Consider the following 18000-nt stretch of genomic DNA (forward strand, 5'->3'; position numbering starts at 1 on the left):
CTGGGAAAACAGAATTAATAAGCAAAAAATACGAGGCTGACGTCTGGCTGACTAACGAAGGTATGTGTCGGAAGAACGCATGCGTTAAGGTCGGGGTAGAGGTAGCATGTCCATGTTGCTCATGTCTGCTCAGAAGTCCTGTTGAGTTCAAGGGGATTTACTTTACGGTCCGTGTGTACAGGATTGCAGCCTAATTGCCCTTGGGGTGGGGGTGGGGTGTAGGGGTAAACAAAAGCTAGGTCTGTGTAGGCCCCATAGATTTAAATAAGAGTCCTGAGAACCTTAATTTAACCCCCACAGAGCTACAGTTCCCAGCACCTTTACAAATTACAGTCCCCATAAGTTGGTGGCATGTTTGTGTATGCTTTAAATGTATGATGTGTCGAGTCCATAAGTGGTTTTTCTGTAGGCATGCAGGGGGAAAGTGGCCTTGTTCTTTTTTTATGAGTGCAATATGTAGGTAGATTAGATGTGAGGCTTTTCTGACATTGAAGTTAGAGGGTGGTTTTGGTTGAATGGGGAATGCATAACTGAGTGCTTCTCTACTCGAATAAAGGGAGTACTATATCAGATTATTAGTAGGTGTGCTTGCAATTAAGGAGGATGCAGAGTGCATGAATGTGAGATGTGGATGGAAAGTGCAAGGTCCTTTTCTCAGCGTCATTGCATATTGAGCAATTGTTTTTGAGAAACAGATGTTGGCTTACCACCTCATAATTCTGATTATGCCCATAAGAAACCTCTCTGTGTACCTACTAAATTTTTGGAGAGGGACACTTTGATACCTATGTACTTGGTAAAATATTTAACAAAATAAAGCTGAAAGTATATCTTAATATTTACAATGTAGACTCAACACTGTTTTCCTAACAACTCCATTTAATACATAGAACCTAAAATTAGTAGTATTTCCAGTGAAATGAGTATAGGATTAGGTTTGTACTGTTGAAATAATGAATGGTGCTTTGTGACACCAGTTATGCTGTTTTAACACTTAATAATCAGTTCTCTCCTTCCACAAATGTGTATGATCACTCACTGCAGGATCTTGGGACATGGTGTTCTCAGGATTGGCATACAGCTTTCGAACCAGCTAACCTGCAAAGCCTGTTGTGCCCTGCAATGTACAGGATTTTGGACATAACTGATAGCAATTGAAGGGAATCTCTAGTAGGAGGACAGTGAAAGACATCTGGAGAGCTGCTGCCAGTCAAAGTAGACAATACATAGTTAGAGGGACTGGTGGTCTGACTCATTACAAGGCATCATCACCTGCTCATTATATGCTAGGAAGCTGCCCTTGCCACTTTTCAGCACCAGCCTATGTACATGCAGCAAAATGCTCATGTTCGCAATTGTCAAATACCTGTATGTTGTTTGCCTTCTATTTCATGTATAGAAGTGCTTCCCATATAGGGATTTTGTTGTGTTTGAAGTATCCTTCATAGATACATACAGACACCAGAATAGTAAATGTTACTAAGCTTTACTGCTGAGTTGGCACTGGACACTAACCACCACCTTTTTTGGGGTGTGTGTGTGTTACAAAGTGTTCAAGGTCAGTATCTGAGAAACTACATATATGTTGTTATATATAACTGCAAAGCTATGTAGACTTCTCTCTCAAGCTGCATTAGATGGAGTAAAGTACCAGTATAGGGAGGTGTTTGTTTTTTATTTGCACTCCCAGTGCTCTTGATTAGGTAATTATATGAGAGGCAGATTGTTCATTGTACAACTCTGATGGTCCTGTAAGCATCTCACAATTTTGTTGCAATATATTATTTTTTGTTTAGCACCTGGAAGTGCAGTACCACACTCAGAGTTTCTGTGGGTAACAAAAAAAAGTTTGCCAGATGCTGCTAGCATGTTTGGCCTAATACTTGGTTAGATCCTCAAGCAATTAGATCCTTAATAGCTCTTGTAGCAAAATACTTCCCTTATTGAACTGTTTCTTGTTTGCTTAGTGTTTTAGTTTGGGATCTCAAGAGTGTTCATTGGTATATAGCAGGCTATTCAGCTTTTCCTTTCCTTTTGTTTTTAGGCTGTTAAGTACTCCTAGTATTATTCCCAAGTAACATTCTGTGTTAACATGGGAAAGATAGGAACACACTCCATACTCTTGTAGTAGAAACGGTACTATGAGCACCTAGGAGTTAACTCTCAATAATACCTATGCATTTGGGTGCTCAAGTAAACCAGTATGTTATGATATTTGAATTTTGATTACTCACCTGGATAGTCTTGCGGTAAAGAGTGTTTGTTCCTCTGCATATTGGAAAACAGCCCACATTGAAAGGCAGGACTTTAGGCTGGTTCCCACATTATGGTGTTAAGTAAGGGAAATGGCTTTCGAACCAGCCTTTTGCCTAAAATATGCAGGATATCTATTTTTAACCCTTAACTTTGGTTGTTGCAAAGTAAAAGTTTCTTGCAAGGGTTTGCTGTACCACTCTGTGAACATCACCTGTACTTGTGTCTTTCTAATGAGTAGGCACATTTGAATCAAAGTGAGTGATCACAGCAATATGTTACAGGTGTACATTAATTACTTAATGTAGAATCACAGTGTGGGAGAGGACCTTTAGTCTTGCATAGAACCAGTTCTCTTTATCAGGCTGCAGACTGCCCAGATGTACTGCTCTCTGAAGGAAAAAAACGGTTGGTTTTCTTCTACCCTGCCTTTCTGCCTGCTTTCAGTGTTAGAAATGTAAGTATTCATTCCCAGCAAGAAACTTACCCGGTGATTTTATTGAAACTCATCACCTAATTCGTTCAAAGGCTATGATGAATGAAAACCAGGAAATTTTCATTATTAAATCAGTATGGAAAAATCTTATATTTGTAATTCAATCCAGTGTATCTCTCCTCACTGAGATCTACTGAGTCCAGGTGATGTGCATAGGACTGCAGCCTAGATCATTGGTCTGAGTCAGCTTCATTTCTGTGCACTTGTTTTGTAAAAAAAAAGCTGTGTTCTCATTGCTGGTTATATAACCATCTAAAAATTGTTGATTTTGAATTGAATTGAAAGTGCCTACGCTAGATTTAAAAAAAACATGTAGGGCCATAGTACTGTACATCATAATCTTTTCAGGTTCTCCTTGTGCTTCTTTACTGAATTAAGAAATCCTAAACAACTCCTTTTTACTCAAAACTTGTATCAAACTGCATTAGAAGCAGGGCTTTTTTCCAGCCAGAACTCCCCTGAACTCCGTTCCAGCACCTCTCAGGTGGGTGCCATTGCTATTATAAGAGAACAAGATAGACGTTCATGGTGAGTTCCGGCACTTCTTTTTCTTGAAAAATAGCACTGATTAGAAGTGTGAGCGCGAGCAGAATTTGAGAAGTTGTATTAGATACATAACCTTGTGAAGAACCTGTAGTTCTCTTTTCAACAAGGTATTAATAGACCAGTGGGCCTGTTTAGACCCAGGTTCATGCGTTGATACAGCAGTAAATAATGTGTAGCTCTCATGCACCCAAGAGCTTCCTCAATTACCTGTGGCAGGGTGGCATCCCATTACATGCAAGGAGCTACCCATCACTAAGAGCTCCATATGAGCATTGGAGGTCCTGTGAGTCTTTAGATCAGAGCAGTGAATTGTAATTAAATGTCAGAAACAGTCCTGTAGATCTTTCTCTATCCATATGCCTAATTCCATTATAATAATAATAGATAAGTTCATATAAGTCATGCTGTGGAGTTGAGTTTGGTACTTCTCCTTCCCAAGATTTATTCAGATAGGAAGTGACATACTACATCAGTATCTAGTTCTGTTCACTCATACCATTTCCCCTGTGTCATTTCCCACAACATAGGTTTTTGTTGCATAAATGTTGTATAAGTGCCAGCATAGGAAGATTTCAGTCAAGAGCTCAAGTGGATGTTCTCCTCATGCAGGAAAAGTGGACATTTAGTGTTACCAGCTAAAAGCATGTGAAGAGTGCATTAGTCGCCTCTTGGAGTGAACTGTTGGATATTGATTGATTTTTACCCTATTTCTGTTCTGAATGAAATACTTTGTTATACCGCTATATTGCTTCACTTGGAAAATGTTTTTGTGCATTCCAAGGTTAAAGAGAATTTAGTGCTCGGAAAGATAATGCAATACTAGGTGTGTCCCCCCCCCCCAAATGACTCCATGGCTTGATTCTCATCCACAGTCTTATCAAGGGTACTTGAAATATATAATATTATATATTCCAAAAAGTCCCAACTGATTGAATGGGTGGTAAAATGGCAAATGCAGTTCAATGTAAACAAGTGTAAAGTGCTGCATGTCACGACGTCAAATATTAATATTAAACACATGTTCCCGGAGTCTGAGAACAGGACAGAGGCCTTGGGGTCGTAGTGGATAGCTCAATGATAATACAAAATCTATGGTGTGACTGCATTTGGAATACTGTGTACAGTTCTGGATGCCTCACCTCTGAAAGAATCTTGTAGAGTTGGAAAAGGTTCAGAAAAGAGCAACCAAAGCAATTAAGGGGATCAAGTAATTCCACTATGAGAAAAGCTTGTCATGTTTGGGACTTTTTTGTTTAGAGAAAAGGCGAGTAAGAGTTGACGTTATAGAAGTTTATAAAATTAGCATGGCTTGAAGAAAGTGGGAGTATTTCTCCCTCTCTTAAAACGTTAGAACTTGTGCACATCCAGTGAAGCTGTATGTTGGAAGAATCAGGATGAATAGCAGAAAATACTTCTTAATGCAGCACGTAGTTAAACTAAGGAACTCACTAAACTAAGGAGGCGGTGATGGCCACTGACTTGGATGGCTTTAAAAAAGGATTGGACAAAGTCATGGAAGATAAGGCATATATGGCAACTAGCTATGATGGCTGTGCTCTTCCTCCATAGTTGGAGGCAGTAATGCATCTGAATACCAGTTGCAGGAAACCATGGGGTGGCGTTGAATGGTCTTCTGCTTGGCTCCTGCTTGTGAATTTCGTTTGGCATCTGGTTGGGCATACTGTGTCTAGGATGCCGGACTAGATGGGTCATTTTTCTGTTCCAGCAGGCTCTTCTTATGTTCTTAAATCTGCACGGGATTATAATTTGTAGGCAGGTTTTTCTGAAAGGCTCAGAATCATAACATGTTTCTAGACCTCATGCTTTTAGAAAATCTTGGAAACATGTAGGCATACCAGTTAAAGACTTGAAAAGCCTTGTAATGAATTGGATGTTGTATTGGTTCCCATTGGTTAATGAATACACCCTCTTTGTTCTTGGACCATGCCATTTAATATCTATCTTTTTGCTACTATGTTTTTGTTTGTTGCTTGCTTCTGATGTTCCTTGTGCCCTCTATTTTACATCTGACAACTTTATTTTTTCATTTTAGGCCAAAACAAGTTTCTTCAGCCCATCCAAATTTTGAAGTTAACATAAAATAAAAATAATAAGACAGTTGCTCTCTATAATCTGTGTTCAGTATTCAGATGTGTCCTGTCCCAGAGGAAACTAGTTAGCAGAAACAAGCATTGCTCCCTTTACAGCCAAAAAGTTCTTGATTGTAATAACAGAATGGAACATTCTGAAAGGATGTCAGCTACTTTACTGAGACCATCTTGGTTACTTTCCTATTGTCCTTTGCCTTTTAGCTGATTTGGCTGGCTTTTTTCTTTCTTGCCTGAGGCTCTTGCTGAGCTTAAGTACCATATCTTCTGGATTTGTTCATTCATGGTCCTTTTCTCTGACTCAAGAAAAGATGGCCAAACTTTAGAAAGTGTAGCTTTCAGTGCTGGATAGCAGATTATGTCAAATGTTAAACTGTATGAGTAGGCTCAATGTGCTTCCAAGCTGTTGTCAAATGCCAGAGTAGATTCTTTCCTTTTGATTTGCATATGATTCCAAATCCCTTGTTTTCAACTTGCAACTGAATATTTGCATAGACTTGTTTTGGCTTCTTTCTTGGGCTAGTTATGGAAACTCAATCAGAACCAGCAACCATTTTTTTTTTAAAACAACTTTTTAAACTAAGTAAATTTTACTTCACAATGTCTGGAGATTTTATCTGTTCCTGCATCTTATCAGAAAGGAACAAGTATGTTAGCCCTCTGTCCTAGAGTTTTCATTTTTCCAGATTGCATATACACAGTAACAGACATTGCTTGCTTGTACTTTTCAGTCAAATATCTAGGGGTGTTACTTTTTACTTCTATTCTTGGACAAGATGGTCACTCATTTATTCTGTTTCATGTGTAAAAGCATTGAAATTGGTGCAAATTTTCCTTCAGCCGGGCTGTGGTATTTGGTAGAAAAGCTAGCTCAAACCTTTTGGCAATGACCAGTGAAATTTTCACTAGCTCAGGGATTTCTGCTAGTGAAACAGAACTTATTCCTCCTCTCCCTGTGTGCCCCTCCCTGCACTCTCCCCAAATCTTCTTTGCAGGGTTGAGAGAATCCCCAGAACACATTAAGGGTGCAAAAGGGTGGGGATATTGGGAGAGAAGAGAGAGGGGAAGTTCCACTTTGCAGCCGGAACTCATTGCACTAGCAAAAGTACTTGATTAGATTCTGCTCTTTATTTCCAAGTATGTTTGTGAGGTGCCTCAAAGAGTAGAGAAGGTGGCATTTGTGTCTGTGTTTTTTTTCTTTCTAGTTTCCAAGTTGAGCTCTATATGAATCTTACCATAAAAGAGAAAGGTAATACCATATTTTTCCGTATATAAGATGCCCCTACGTATAAGACTATTTGGGGGGACTCCAAATTAAGAAAACACCCCTCAGCACTACCCGTGTATAAGATGAGCCCCAATTTTAAACCTAATTTTTTGGTTAAAAAACCCTAGTCTTATATACAGAAAAATACGGTATACTGCAGGGTCAGCCAAGCCCAATTCTGATGCTTTGCCAGTTATTGCAGAAAAACGCCCAGTTTAGACAGACGAAGCTGACACTAAGTTAGAAGCTATCAGCAATGCCTTAATAAAACGTTCTCTGCTTATATCATACCAGATAGTTACTTCGTATCTTGGACAGAATGGCAGCATTCACACATCAGGACCCATAGTTAACAAACCATAGTTTACCTTGAACACACGGATGGTTCCCACTTAGCGCCTCCCCTTGCCTCTGGCAGCAGTTAACCACAAACCCTCGCTTAGTATAGCATCTGAATCTGGGGTTGTGGTTTGTTTAAGTCCAAACAAACTATGATGTGAAGCCAAGATTTGTTCTTGGCTTCCTGGCCATGGTTTGCCTAAGTGAAACAAACCATAGCTCCCAGTTCAGACAAAATACTAATGCAGGGATTGCAGTTTGTTGCTCCTGCTCGCCATAGGAGAGGAGCAAAGTGAAAGCAGTCTCTGTGTTCACAATAAACTATAGTTAATGTGCAAATTGGGCCATTACGTGTCAGATAGTAATGGAATATAGGTTGGCCAATCAGTATAAGTGATGACATGCTAAATGAAAGCTCCATGATTAAAGGCAAGTTTTATCTGATTCCTTGGGGGTGGGGGCAGAGTGTGGCTATTACATTCATGTCTTGCCTGTGACTTACCTATGGTGTCTTGTTGGTCCCTACTAGAGACAGAATGCTGAAATAGGTACATCACTGGTTTGTTGCAGCAAGGTCATTATGTTGTACTCAATGATTATGGCTGAGCACAGAAGGCTGCCATTTTCACCATTCACATTTATATACCTGTGAATTTTCACAAGTGCAGCTAGTATAAACCTATCCTCTCAGTTGACCATGGGGCTTCAGCTAGTTGTGTATTGAAAGAAAGAAATGAATGCAGAGGGTCAAGTGCCCTATAGTTTCATGCAGGCCTCAACAAGTCACTGTTTTCTCAGTTCCAGTTTTGCAAGCGGTGAACACACACACACACACACACACACACACTAGCATGTTACATTTAAAAAGTCATATGCGACTTCCAGTGTTTTGTGACTGCATTATCCACAATTTTGGGGCAAACATGAACCTTCATAATGGGCACAAAATGTAGCAACCTGAATTTCTCATGTCTCATTTAAAAATAGGATTATTATTTATGTTCAGAGAATGCTTAAGAGAACCCTCAGAAACCAGAGAACGACTCAACAGGATTTTCAGTGGGGAGGGATTGAAGTATTAGTACCTTGGATATGTACTTGCTCCTCCTTACAACTAGCAAAAGTGACATAAATTATGCAAAAAAGTAAAGTAGGCAAATTGGGTTTATCTGCATTATTTAGACAAGCTGGAGAAACAACATCTGTCTGTCTCTAAAACTAAGTCAGATATAATTCTGCTGTGAATGGTGAAAACAGACAGTAATACTTGCACATGTACAGTATACCCAGAAATACAAATCTAATATTGGGAAGCCTTCATGATGCATGTACTTATTTAACTTCGGAAAGTACATGTGGGAGACTTCCTAGCAAAATCACCATTTGTTCTTAACATTTTGTTCAAAGTTAACAACAAACTAATACTTAACCTCTGTAGCTGACCTGATCTGGACAGCCACCTGCTGATGCTTTACTGATGTTTTGGACAGTACTGTATGGTACAACTTGGACTTTTCCAAAAGGTATTAGATATTGACAAGAAAACAGGTTATTGGAGTACTGTCTTTGCAACTCAGGCAGTGATTTAACCTTTTACTTGGTGTTTGAGGGTGCTTTTTTAAATGAACATGAAATGTGATTTTTAAAGGTTGTGCAAATATCTATTTTCCAGAAAATGAACTAGAACTTATCTTTTTTGCTTTAGGCTTTCAGATAAACTTCTGTGAAAAAGCACAAAGTAAGCTACATGTTTTATAGTATTCTGCTATTTTATTTTACTTTATTTTTATATCATTCTTGGTACTGGGAATGTGTCCACTGTTGATCTAACTAACCAGCCATGCATTAATACATGGGCAGAGCTTCCATTTTTCATCTTGCTACCCAAATCTAATTCTGTCAATAATTCTTTAGTATCTCTTATACTTCTTGGATAGTAAACTAGAGGTCACATAGATAGTTGTTCCTAAATTGTAATGAATGAAAGATTTAAGACTTTTATAAAATGAAGTGGAAATATAGATATTTGGGGTTTAATGGTGTCTAACCACTTAGTGAAAAAGTAATCATAGGAACTGAGGGGATTATTTCGGTAGGGGCCCAAGTCACCTTCGTGTTTCTGCTCTTGTTTTAAAGTTTGGCATGAACTGCTTTGCATTGCCCTTGTTGGCGTGACACAGTAAACCCAACAATGGCTCGCATTCACTTTGCTCCTGCCCAGTCAGTTTGGCATAGCAGTGATGCCAAAGTTTGGCTTAACAGGTCATCTGAAGGTGGGATTGTGGTTAAACTCTACGCTCCTTAACTGTGATGTAGTCAAGAGCAAACCTTGGCTACGAACCATGATTAAGGAGGAGATAACCATAGGTCAGTGTGTGGATGATACACTAAGCCAACCTTGGCTTCATTGTTGTGCTGAGCTAAAATAATCAGGGATGATCAAAGGGGTTGCGTTCTCCCTAGAGCTAGCATGTTTGTGTTAAGTCATGGTTTGGCTTAGTGTTACATGGGAATGCGACAACTGTCAAGCCATCAATCCAGTAGTGTAATGTCTAATCTGATTGGCACTGGCTCTCCCTAGATCTCATGGAACAGTCTTTCCCACTGCTACCTGAGATCATTTGAGTGGAGATGCTGAGCTTCTAACTTTTGTCATGCAAAGCTTGTCCTGTGCGACTGAATCAAGGTACAGTGGTACCTCGCAAGACGAATGCCTCGCAAGACGAAAAACTCGCAAGACGAAAGAGTTTTTTGTTTTTTGAGTTGCTTCGCAAGACGAATTTCCCTATGGGCTTGCTTCGCAAGACGAAAATGTCTTGCAAGTTTGTTTCCTTTTTCTTAAAACCGTTAATACCCAGGAAACCGTGCTTCGCAAGACGAAAAATTTGCAAGATGAAAAACCTCGCAGAACGAATTAATTTCGTCTTGCGAGGCACCACTGTATTCTACTATGGGCTCTGGTTGTAATTTAAATGACCCAGTAGTGCTCTCTGTGTACCTTTGGAATGATAACTTTTGAAAACATGACTGGATACATCATTTTGAAACTGACGTCTCTATAAAAGTCAGGAAAAATTGTCAGTCACTATCATCCCGTGTTTGGATGATTAATGGAAGCTCTGCACAATTAATTTTTTCATTGTTTCATTCTCTTATGGCATTCATTTTTTAAAATTGCTATGTTCATTATATCGTTATGATTGCCTGCCATGCTTTAGTGGGAACTTCATTGGAGACAAAAATGGCACTGCTAGCATTCCCCCCTGCCCCTTCTACTGGGTACACCTTGTATAGTGAAACACATCCGTCTTGCATTCAGGCTGCATATATTTTTCATTTTTATTTGAAGCTAATGGATATGCATATTTAATTTTGCAATGATGAAATGCTTGTAAGATGACTATTGATGCTTAGTGATTTGCTGCCTAAGGGTTCTAAAGATGATCCCTAGTAGGAGGATGGTAATCAAGAAATGCAAAACAGTTTGTGCCCCAAATATCGCCACCAGCCATCTAGACGATCAGAAATGTAGTTTGCCTCCTATTCCAGTACTATGGTTCCTCTGGGAAATGCTATTTTGTAGTCAGTTTGTAATGCATTTTTGCAGCACTGTGAAGGTATATACCTAGAAGGGGGGGAAACGACAAGACAAAAGTAAACTGAAAAGATTCAAGCAGCTTCTGAGATAACTTACATGGTATTTTTTACACCTTGTATTTTCCTGTCACAATGACATATCTGTTGTTGTGCAGAATGCTGTCCCCATGGATGAGGAAGTGCTAGTTCTTAAAAGTGAGGGCCATAACAAAAATGAAGGTAATTTTTCAAACAAATAGGAGCTGTGGGGGCTTCCAGATCAGGCCCATGGGGGCGAAGGGGAACGGTCTCTGCTGTGGCCCTGATCTTGATAAGAGGCCCCATAGCTACTACTGGTAACCACAGGAGGATGGGACCCAGGTTGAGACTAGGGCAGGGGTAGGCAACCTAAGGCCCGGGGCCCGGATGCAGCCCATTCGCCTTCTCAATCTGGCCCGCCGATGGTCTGGGAATCAGCAAGTTTTTACATGAGTAGAATGTGTCCTTTTATTTAAAATGCATCTCTGAGTTATTTGTGGGGCAAAGGAATTCGTTCTCTCCCCCCCCCCCAATATAGTCCAGCCCACCACATGGTCTGAGGGACGGTGGACTGGCCCACGGCTGAAAAAGGTTGCTGACCCCTGCAAGAGGGTTAATGTTTCCCTTCTCCATCTTGTAGTTCCAATCCAGTTTTCAGGAGTAGGAGTCTTAGTTCCTATTTACTATTTAAAAGTGAAATGAAAACCATCCTTTCTGTTTTGTCCCTGAGTTGCTTGAATCTTTTGTCTTATGACTTCATTTTACAGTCACCACTTCGTGCCATTAAGGACTCCTGGTTTTTTTTGGGGGGGGGGTAAGCAGATGGCTTCTTAAAAGATTAATGAAGTTGTCTATAGCAATATATTTCTAGCAGAAATAATAAATGGGGACTGAGTAACTTGGGCAGCTGTGAAGGTCACAGCAGAAAAAGTAGCATAAGTAGGTAGACCACAGGTTATTTGCATATTTTTATTCATAATGAGCAAAGCTTATAAAATTTGCATAAACCTTGTGGCCATCAAGTCATAGTTCTTAGACATTTCAAAACTCTCTATGCCTCTGTTAATGCAATTTGCAGGCACTCCCTTCCTAAATACCTTTAATTAGAAATCAGTTCAAGTGATTTAAGTGGAACATCATTTCATGTAAGTATGCTTTAGGGAGCATGTTCTAAAACTGGTGATATTTGTAATAATTCTGGAGGTGGCTAACAATTCACAGTGGTTTTAATCTTAAGGCTTAGAAATATGGTCTTTCCTTCCAAACAAATATTCCCTGTGGAAACAAATATTATCCTGGTTATTTGTATTTTATGCAGCCTTATATCTTAAAACTAACTACATTAAAGAATTTTGAATCCCCAGAATATCAGAATTGCGACACAATCTCTCAAGTCAAGAGATAGTATTAAATTGCCCCAGTTGGGGGGGGGGTGAAAGAAATGGAAAGCTGTGAATGGGGCAGGATAATCAGCGATTTCCTACGCAATGGAGGGTATGTTGGTGGTTCACTGGAGAAAGCATTTAGAAGCAGTCCTGCCCTGACCACCCTCATTTCTTTTCTCTGTGGACAGTATTCAACTAAATCTTGTGCTAGCACAAGGGGATTTCCCCTCGTTTCTTTCCCTCACATGCACCCCATGCCATCCCCAAATCCCTGAAGGATAGAGAAGAAACCCCAGAACAGATTTAGAGGGCATGCAAGCGGAAGATGGGGAGAACATTTCATTGCACAGGGTGAAATCCTTGTGCTGACCTTAGCACTATGTTGAATACAACTCAACACCTGCTAGATCAGTCAAGAACATAGCTCCCATTCCTGTAATATTTAAAAATGTTATCCTAACCAGAGAGATTATCCCAGTTTTTTCCCCATAACTAGTTTTGGCAGGAGGGTTACTTTCCATTCTCCCTAAACGTGTCAAAATTATTAACCCAATCTATCCATCCATTCTTCCTTTCTGTAGCAGTTCTTTTCAAATGAGTTTCTAAAGAAGCAAACCTCTTATTAATCTGGCAAGTCCCTGGTTCACACATGATCTATAATGATGGTAGTGTCCTGGCTGGGTTTTTAAAAAACCTTTCTCCTGTCTACACACTTAAGTCTTCATGCAGCGAGAAGCTGACTAGCTACAGAATTCTGGTAAACTCAAGAGAATCAGTGACTGATGAGTGCCATCTCCACTAAGGAGGAGTTGTTAGGAATATGTTGCAAGAAGTATTTGGGGAGAGTACTACCAGAAATAACACACACAGAAGCCCTAGCAAATGGTACAATTAAGGCAATGTGAACACATGATGTGGACAGTGCAGATGAGTGCACTAACTCTGAAGTTACTTGTTCTTTCCAGGCTTCTAAAATGTTCATGTGTCTGCATATAAACAACCTTCCACACTTTATACATTTGCCTTCCATTTGCTGTAAGATGACTGAAACAGTGATGAAGGGAAGCGGTGGAGCAAGTAATGCTAGAATGCTCATCCTACTGCCCTCCCTATTATGCTTAAATTGACCAGACTTTAAAACATACTTTGGACTAGAGAAGTAGTTTCTTCAGTTCCAAAGTAGCAACGAGAGAAGAGCTAGAAGCTAAAATGTGAGACATAGGGACAAGACCTAGAAGGTGGGGATGGTTCTGTACATCCATCACAAATTAAGGAAGAGGCATGTCCTTTTTCATACTCCATTCTGTCCTTTCCCCTTATTTGGAATCTCAAAAGGCAGACCAGGGCAGTGCTACTCAAAGTGGTGGTCCATGGATTTGTGCTCGTCTGCAAACCATCAGCTGCTGGTCCACAACAACTCCACCACAGCCCAAGTTGGGAGGGTTGTTTCAGGGACCAAATATGGTACCGGCTCCTGGCACATCAGTGGGGTGGGAATTGCTGGTCCACCACATCAAACAGTTTGAGAAACACTGGACTAGGGAATGCTTTCAGGACATCTATTTTTCTGCTGTCTAAATACTTAGCTTTCAATACTACTCATGAAACAAATAATCAGAGCTTGTAAAGAATTTCTGTAAAGGGGAACAGTATAGTCTGGTATTACATTTAATATAGAGATAGTGTTCTTCATTGTGCCTTTTGGTTGAAGATCTTTAGGTTATACTACTGATATTTATTCCCAGCTCATCCATAACCAGGACAGCTACATGTACTATTTTTGTTAATCAATACGAGATTCTCTTAGCAAAATTCTTACACTGTGGTTTAAAAGAGGTCCTTCCTTCTCCTGCATAGCAAAGTGTTTTATTGAACTATGTGCTGCTTCAAAAGCCAACCCTCTAGAGTAGATTTTCTGGGGGAATGAAGGAAGGCTTGAATAAAATCCCACATCTCTTCTGCCTACTGGAGAATCCTCTGAGAAGAGCTACATTCATAGGATCTCTGGATTCAAGCTTAGATATGTAATGCCTTATTTGTCTTTGTCATCACTAAATCCCATTTTGCACCACTGAAAACATTAATTCTTGGGAAGCACAAGAGGAATTCTCTGCTCAGCCCTAGAGTTGCCCCCCAAAGGGGCCAGGCAGCAGAATGTATTGATGTCCAAGTGGCATCCTTCTAAATTATTGGTCCTAAAGCTAAATTCTAAACAGAAAATGTGGGAATAGTATGCACAGAAGACAAGTATGAAAATGGGTTGGTTGTGCACAACATTCTTTCTAGTCTCTTGGCTGGACTGTCTTTTTATTGATTTAATACCACTAATCTCCATGTCTGCTGTTGGGAGGAGCAGAGATCAGTATGTAAATCAGTGCAGTTCCCATGTTGAATGTGAATATTGAGTACGTGTACTGCATCCAACAACCAGTACCCTACAACAAGGCCTTATTCTTCAAATGTGATCATTTTTGTTTGTTTGTTTCTCCCAATTTTTCCTGGAACAGAATACAATGATGGCATTCGTGTACCAGGTTCTGGTCTTGTAACAGCATCATTGTAGTTTCTGGGGAAGACAGAAAAGGCAACCCAACTCTGACCTGCAATAACGTTATCTGTGCACCAACCTGGTGCCTAATGTGTGTATACAGAATCAAGGAACTGAACCCAACGTTTATTTCATATGTACTGCTTAAATCTGTAGACACAGGCCAGGTCACAAAAATCAGGTTAGACTTTTAATAAAATAGGTATGGAGGTTTTTTGAGTGGATTTTTTTTTAAAAAAAGTAGAAGTGTTTTCTGTTACAGGCATATCTAGAATTGCATTCAATTAGATAGGCTTCCCAGCTTTTCAGAATTAATAGCCCAATGTTGCAGGTGTATACGAGTTAATCCTCTTGTTCTTGCAGCATCACTAATAGAGCCTTCATCTTCATTTCCTTGTGAAGTCACTTGGGAGGTATGAGGCTCTGGTGGTGTCACACAACAGTGTGATGTCAATGAAAGCTAGCAGAAATTACCTAACTAGCTTTAGTGTCATATATCCATAGACTTGGGTTTATTAATTGGGTCTTGTGGGGTTCCTCTGATGTGGGCCTTTCTGGTATTATCTGAACCACTAAGTTGCTGATATCATCTTTCCTCTTAGCATGCAGAAAGCGGTGAGGAAGATGCACTCCTGCAGTTGGTTTTAATCTACCGTTTAGATATGTCAGTGTAAAGTGGTATGATTGAGGCGTTGTGGTAAGCCATATGCCTTGAGCTTGTGCAAATGAAAAGTTTGAACTAGCTGCTATATATGTGCGTATGCATGTGTGTATGAAAGAACATGAGGGTAACAGACGAGCAATCCAGCAAAAACAACTTGAGGTTAAAATGCATGCCATGTTGGTTTAGTTGAATTTCTTGCTTACGTTAGATACTGAGATGCAGGGCCCAGGTGCTTAAGACCATACTGTACAATCCTATACATGTTGACTCAGAAGTAATTCCCATTGAGTTCCGTAGGGTTTACTCCCAGGTAAGTGGTTATGGGATTGTAGGCTAAATCTAGCAGGCAGATTTCTGAAGTGTCCAGTTGATTACTCTCCTGGAAATAAATCCCATCAATTCACTTCCTTGTTAAAGTGTGTTGGTATTAATGTGTCATATGCCAATCATCCCTATGCATTGCAAGGGGCTTGAACTAGATGATCCTCGTGGGTCACCCTGCAATTCTATAATTCTGTGATTGAATAACAGGAATGTTAATAAGCTGTTTTAAAAAACTTAGGTCAGTTCATCCATTCGCTAACAAAGGAAGTACCTTATTTTTAGAAATACTCAAATTTTGCATCAGAATTTTAATTCTGTTATTGAGTTAGACAATTTAAATTCTTTTCCTTAATGTGTTAAAATAGATCAAGTTTAATCCAAACATGATTTCTATAACCTGTCTGTCTGCACAAAACATTTATTATTGAAGTTTGCTAAGTGGAATCTGTGCTATGGTGCCTCATTAATCTCCTTTACTTCTTCTCAAACTGGGGCTTCCTGCTTCCTTGACATGAAGACTGTTGCTGTGAGGAGATAGGAGGTATGAAAAACCAGTCAGTCAGTAAACGTGGGGTGGCCTCGGCACACTTCATTGCAGAATACATGGTAGTAAAATGTTTGATAGGCTCAACTTTTAAGTTCAACTGCAGCTTTAACTTGCCACTTGCTATAGTTGTGAGATACAGCAATGTATTTATGCTTAGGAAACTTGCACACATTTATAGATGCTATATGTATTAATATGCCAGCAGATTCTTCTTCTTTTTAAGTGAGGAGTTCCCCATTCCCCATTGGCTACAAAAAAAGCACATGTACACTTGCTCTCTCAACACCTACTGGCATGTGCAAGTACAGTGGTGCCGCACAAGATGAAATTAATTCGTTCTGCGAGTTTTTTCGTCTTGCGAATTTTTCGTCTTGCGAAGCACGGTCAAGTCGCAACTGCACCTCTTCAAGCGGTTTTAAGAAAAAGGAAACAAACTTGCAAGACGTTTTTGTCTTGCGAAGCAAGCCCATAGGGAAATTCGTCTTGCGAAGCAACTCAAAAAACGAAAAACTCTTTCGTCTTGCGAGTTTTTCGTCTTCCGAGGCATTTGTCTTGCGAGGTACCACTGTATGTCCTTGCTCTCTTGCATTCACACATTCAGGCTTGCAGATACATGTGCATATGCTAGCATACTCCTATATGCACACTGATCTACACATTCTTTCTCATGCCCAGAAATGTTTTCTCAATTGCATGCAGACCTGCACATCTCCCTTCAGTAGGCAACAGTATTGGCTTGTTTTTGCTAGTTACTTTTGCTGGATTTTGTGACCCAGCTACATCACATAGTGGTAATTCAAGCTACAGTCAAGGCTGTATTCCTGCCCTTATTGAACCTTGTACACGCCCTATGCATGTTAGTGCTTCAGAATAATGAGGTGATATATTTTGACCCTTGACCTAGCAATATTATCAAAAATATGAATACATGGGAAATATTTTGCGGCTAGTCACCAGCATTAAAGGAAGGGGTTTTAGTATAATTGTAAAAACAAGGGCATTTGTAGACTAAAGAAGCTGTTTGTCAGATGCTGACTTGCTCAGTGGCTCAATTTGGAGTTAAGTTCAGAAGCCCTATCCAATGACTAATCTATTGATATTGCAATATTAAATGTAATTGTTCATGTGAAATGTTTCATGTTGGGAAGAATATGTTATATTTTTTGGTTCTGGTTTATTTTGGATGCTTTCAATACAGTAATATATGTTCTCTTGCCGACAAGAGTGTTTTTTGTGTGTTTGTTTATCTCTCAGGTAAGCGCAGAGCACTGAAGTTGAATTTTGCAAACCCACCTTTCAAATCCACAGCGCGATTTACTTTGAACCCTGGAGTTCCTTTTCAGAATCCACACATGTGAGTATAAAGCCAGAAATTCCACCAGATGGAACCATTTTGAAGTAGGAAGATAAAGCACTTTCCTTTGTCACACAAATTTTGTAGGCAGTTCAAAAGATAAAATTGTAGTCTGGACTGAGACGTAGGATGTTCTGTTTATGTAACATTTTCTCATGTATTTTTGGAACTTAAAATAAGCTGTTTTACCTAAAGGCTTAAAGCAAGACTACTCCTTTGAACTGTACCAAAAAAAAAGTCCTGTCATTTGCTGGCAAGTCATCTCCATATGGCAGGGGTAGCTTACCTGTGGTCCTCCAGATATTCTTGGACTACAAATTCCCATCAGCTCCAATCAGCGTGACCAAATGTAGCCCCATGCTGCCAACCACAGTTTAGCCACTCCTGCCTTATGGTTAATCTCATTCATGGACTGCATAAACCTATGCCTGCTGCTTTTCAAGTTTGCAAAGTTTTTATTCCTGTATTTGTTTTTAAGATATTTGTGTGAGACATCTTAGTTTTAAAATTGAGGGGACTGTTTTTTTAGAAATCTAAGAGGTGGTGAGAAGTTA

General features: G+C 39.7%; 1 protein-coding gene across 10 annotated transcripts in view; it reads left to right on the top strand.

Annotated features, from left to right (window-relative positions):
- The window catches only part of MAP2K4 (mitogen-activated protein kinase kinase 4), a 47063-nt gene that overhangs the window by 1136 nt on the left and 27927 nt on the right, over positions 1-18000 (top strand). For 2 of the 10 annotated variants that reach the window (XM_083487613.1, XM_083487620.1), the window contains exons 2-4: positions 8715-8747; positions 16063-16086; positions 17347-17446. In XM_083487613.1, coding sequence (XP_083343739.1) covers positions 8715-8747; positions 16063-16086; positions 17347-17446 — 157 coding nt within the window. Of the gene's footprint in view, positions 1-1866; positions 6653-8714; positions 8748-9953; positions 10826-16062; positions 16087-17346; positions 17447-18000 lie in introns of those variants that run through there. The other 8 variants (XM_083487621.1, XM_083487615.1, XM_083487616.1 and 5 more) reach the window with 5 other exon arrangements.

The sequence above is a fragment of the Podarcis liolepis genome (assembly GCF_965112155.1).
Source record: "Podarcis liolepis genome assembly, chromosome: 2".
Lineage (NCBI taxonomy): Eukaryota > Metazoa > Chordata > Lepidosauria > Squamata > Lacertidae > Podarcis > Podarcis liolepis.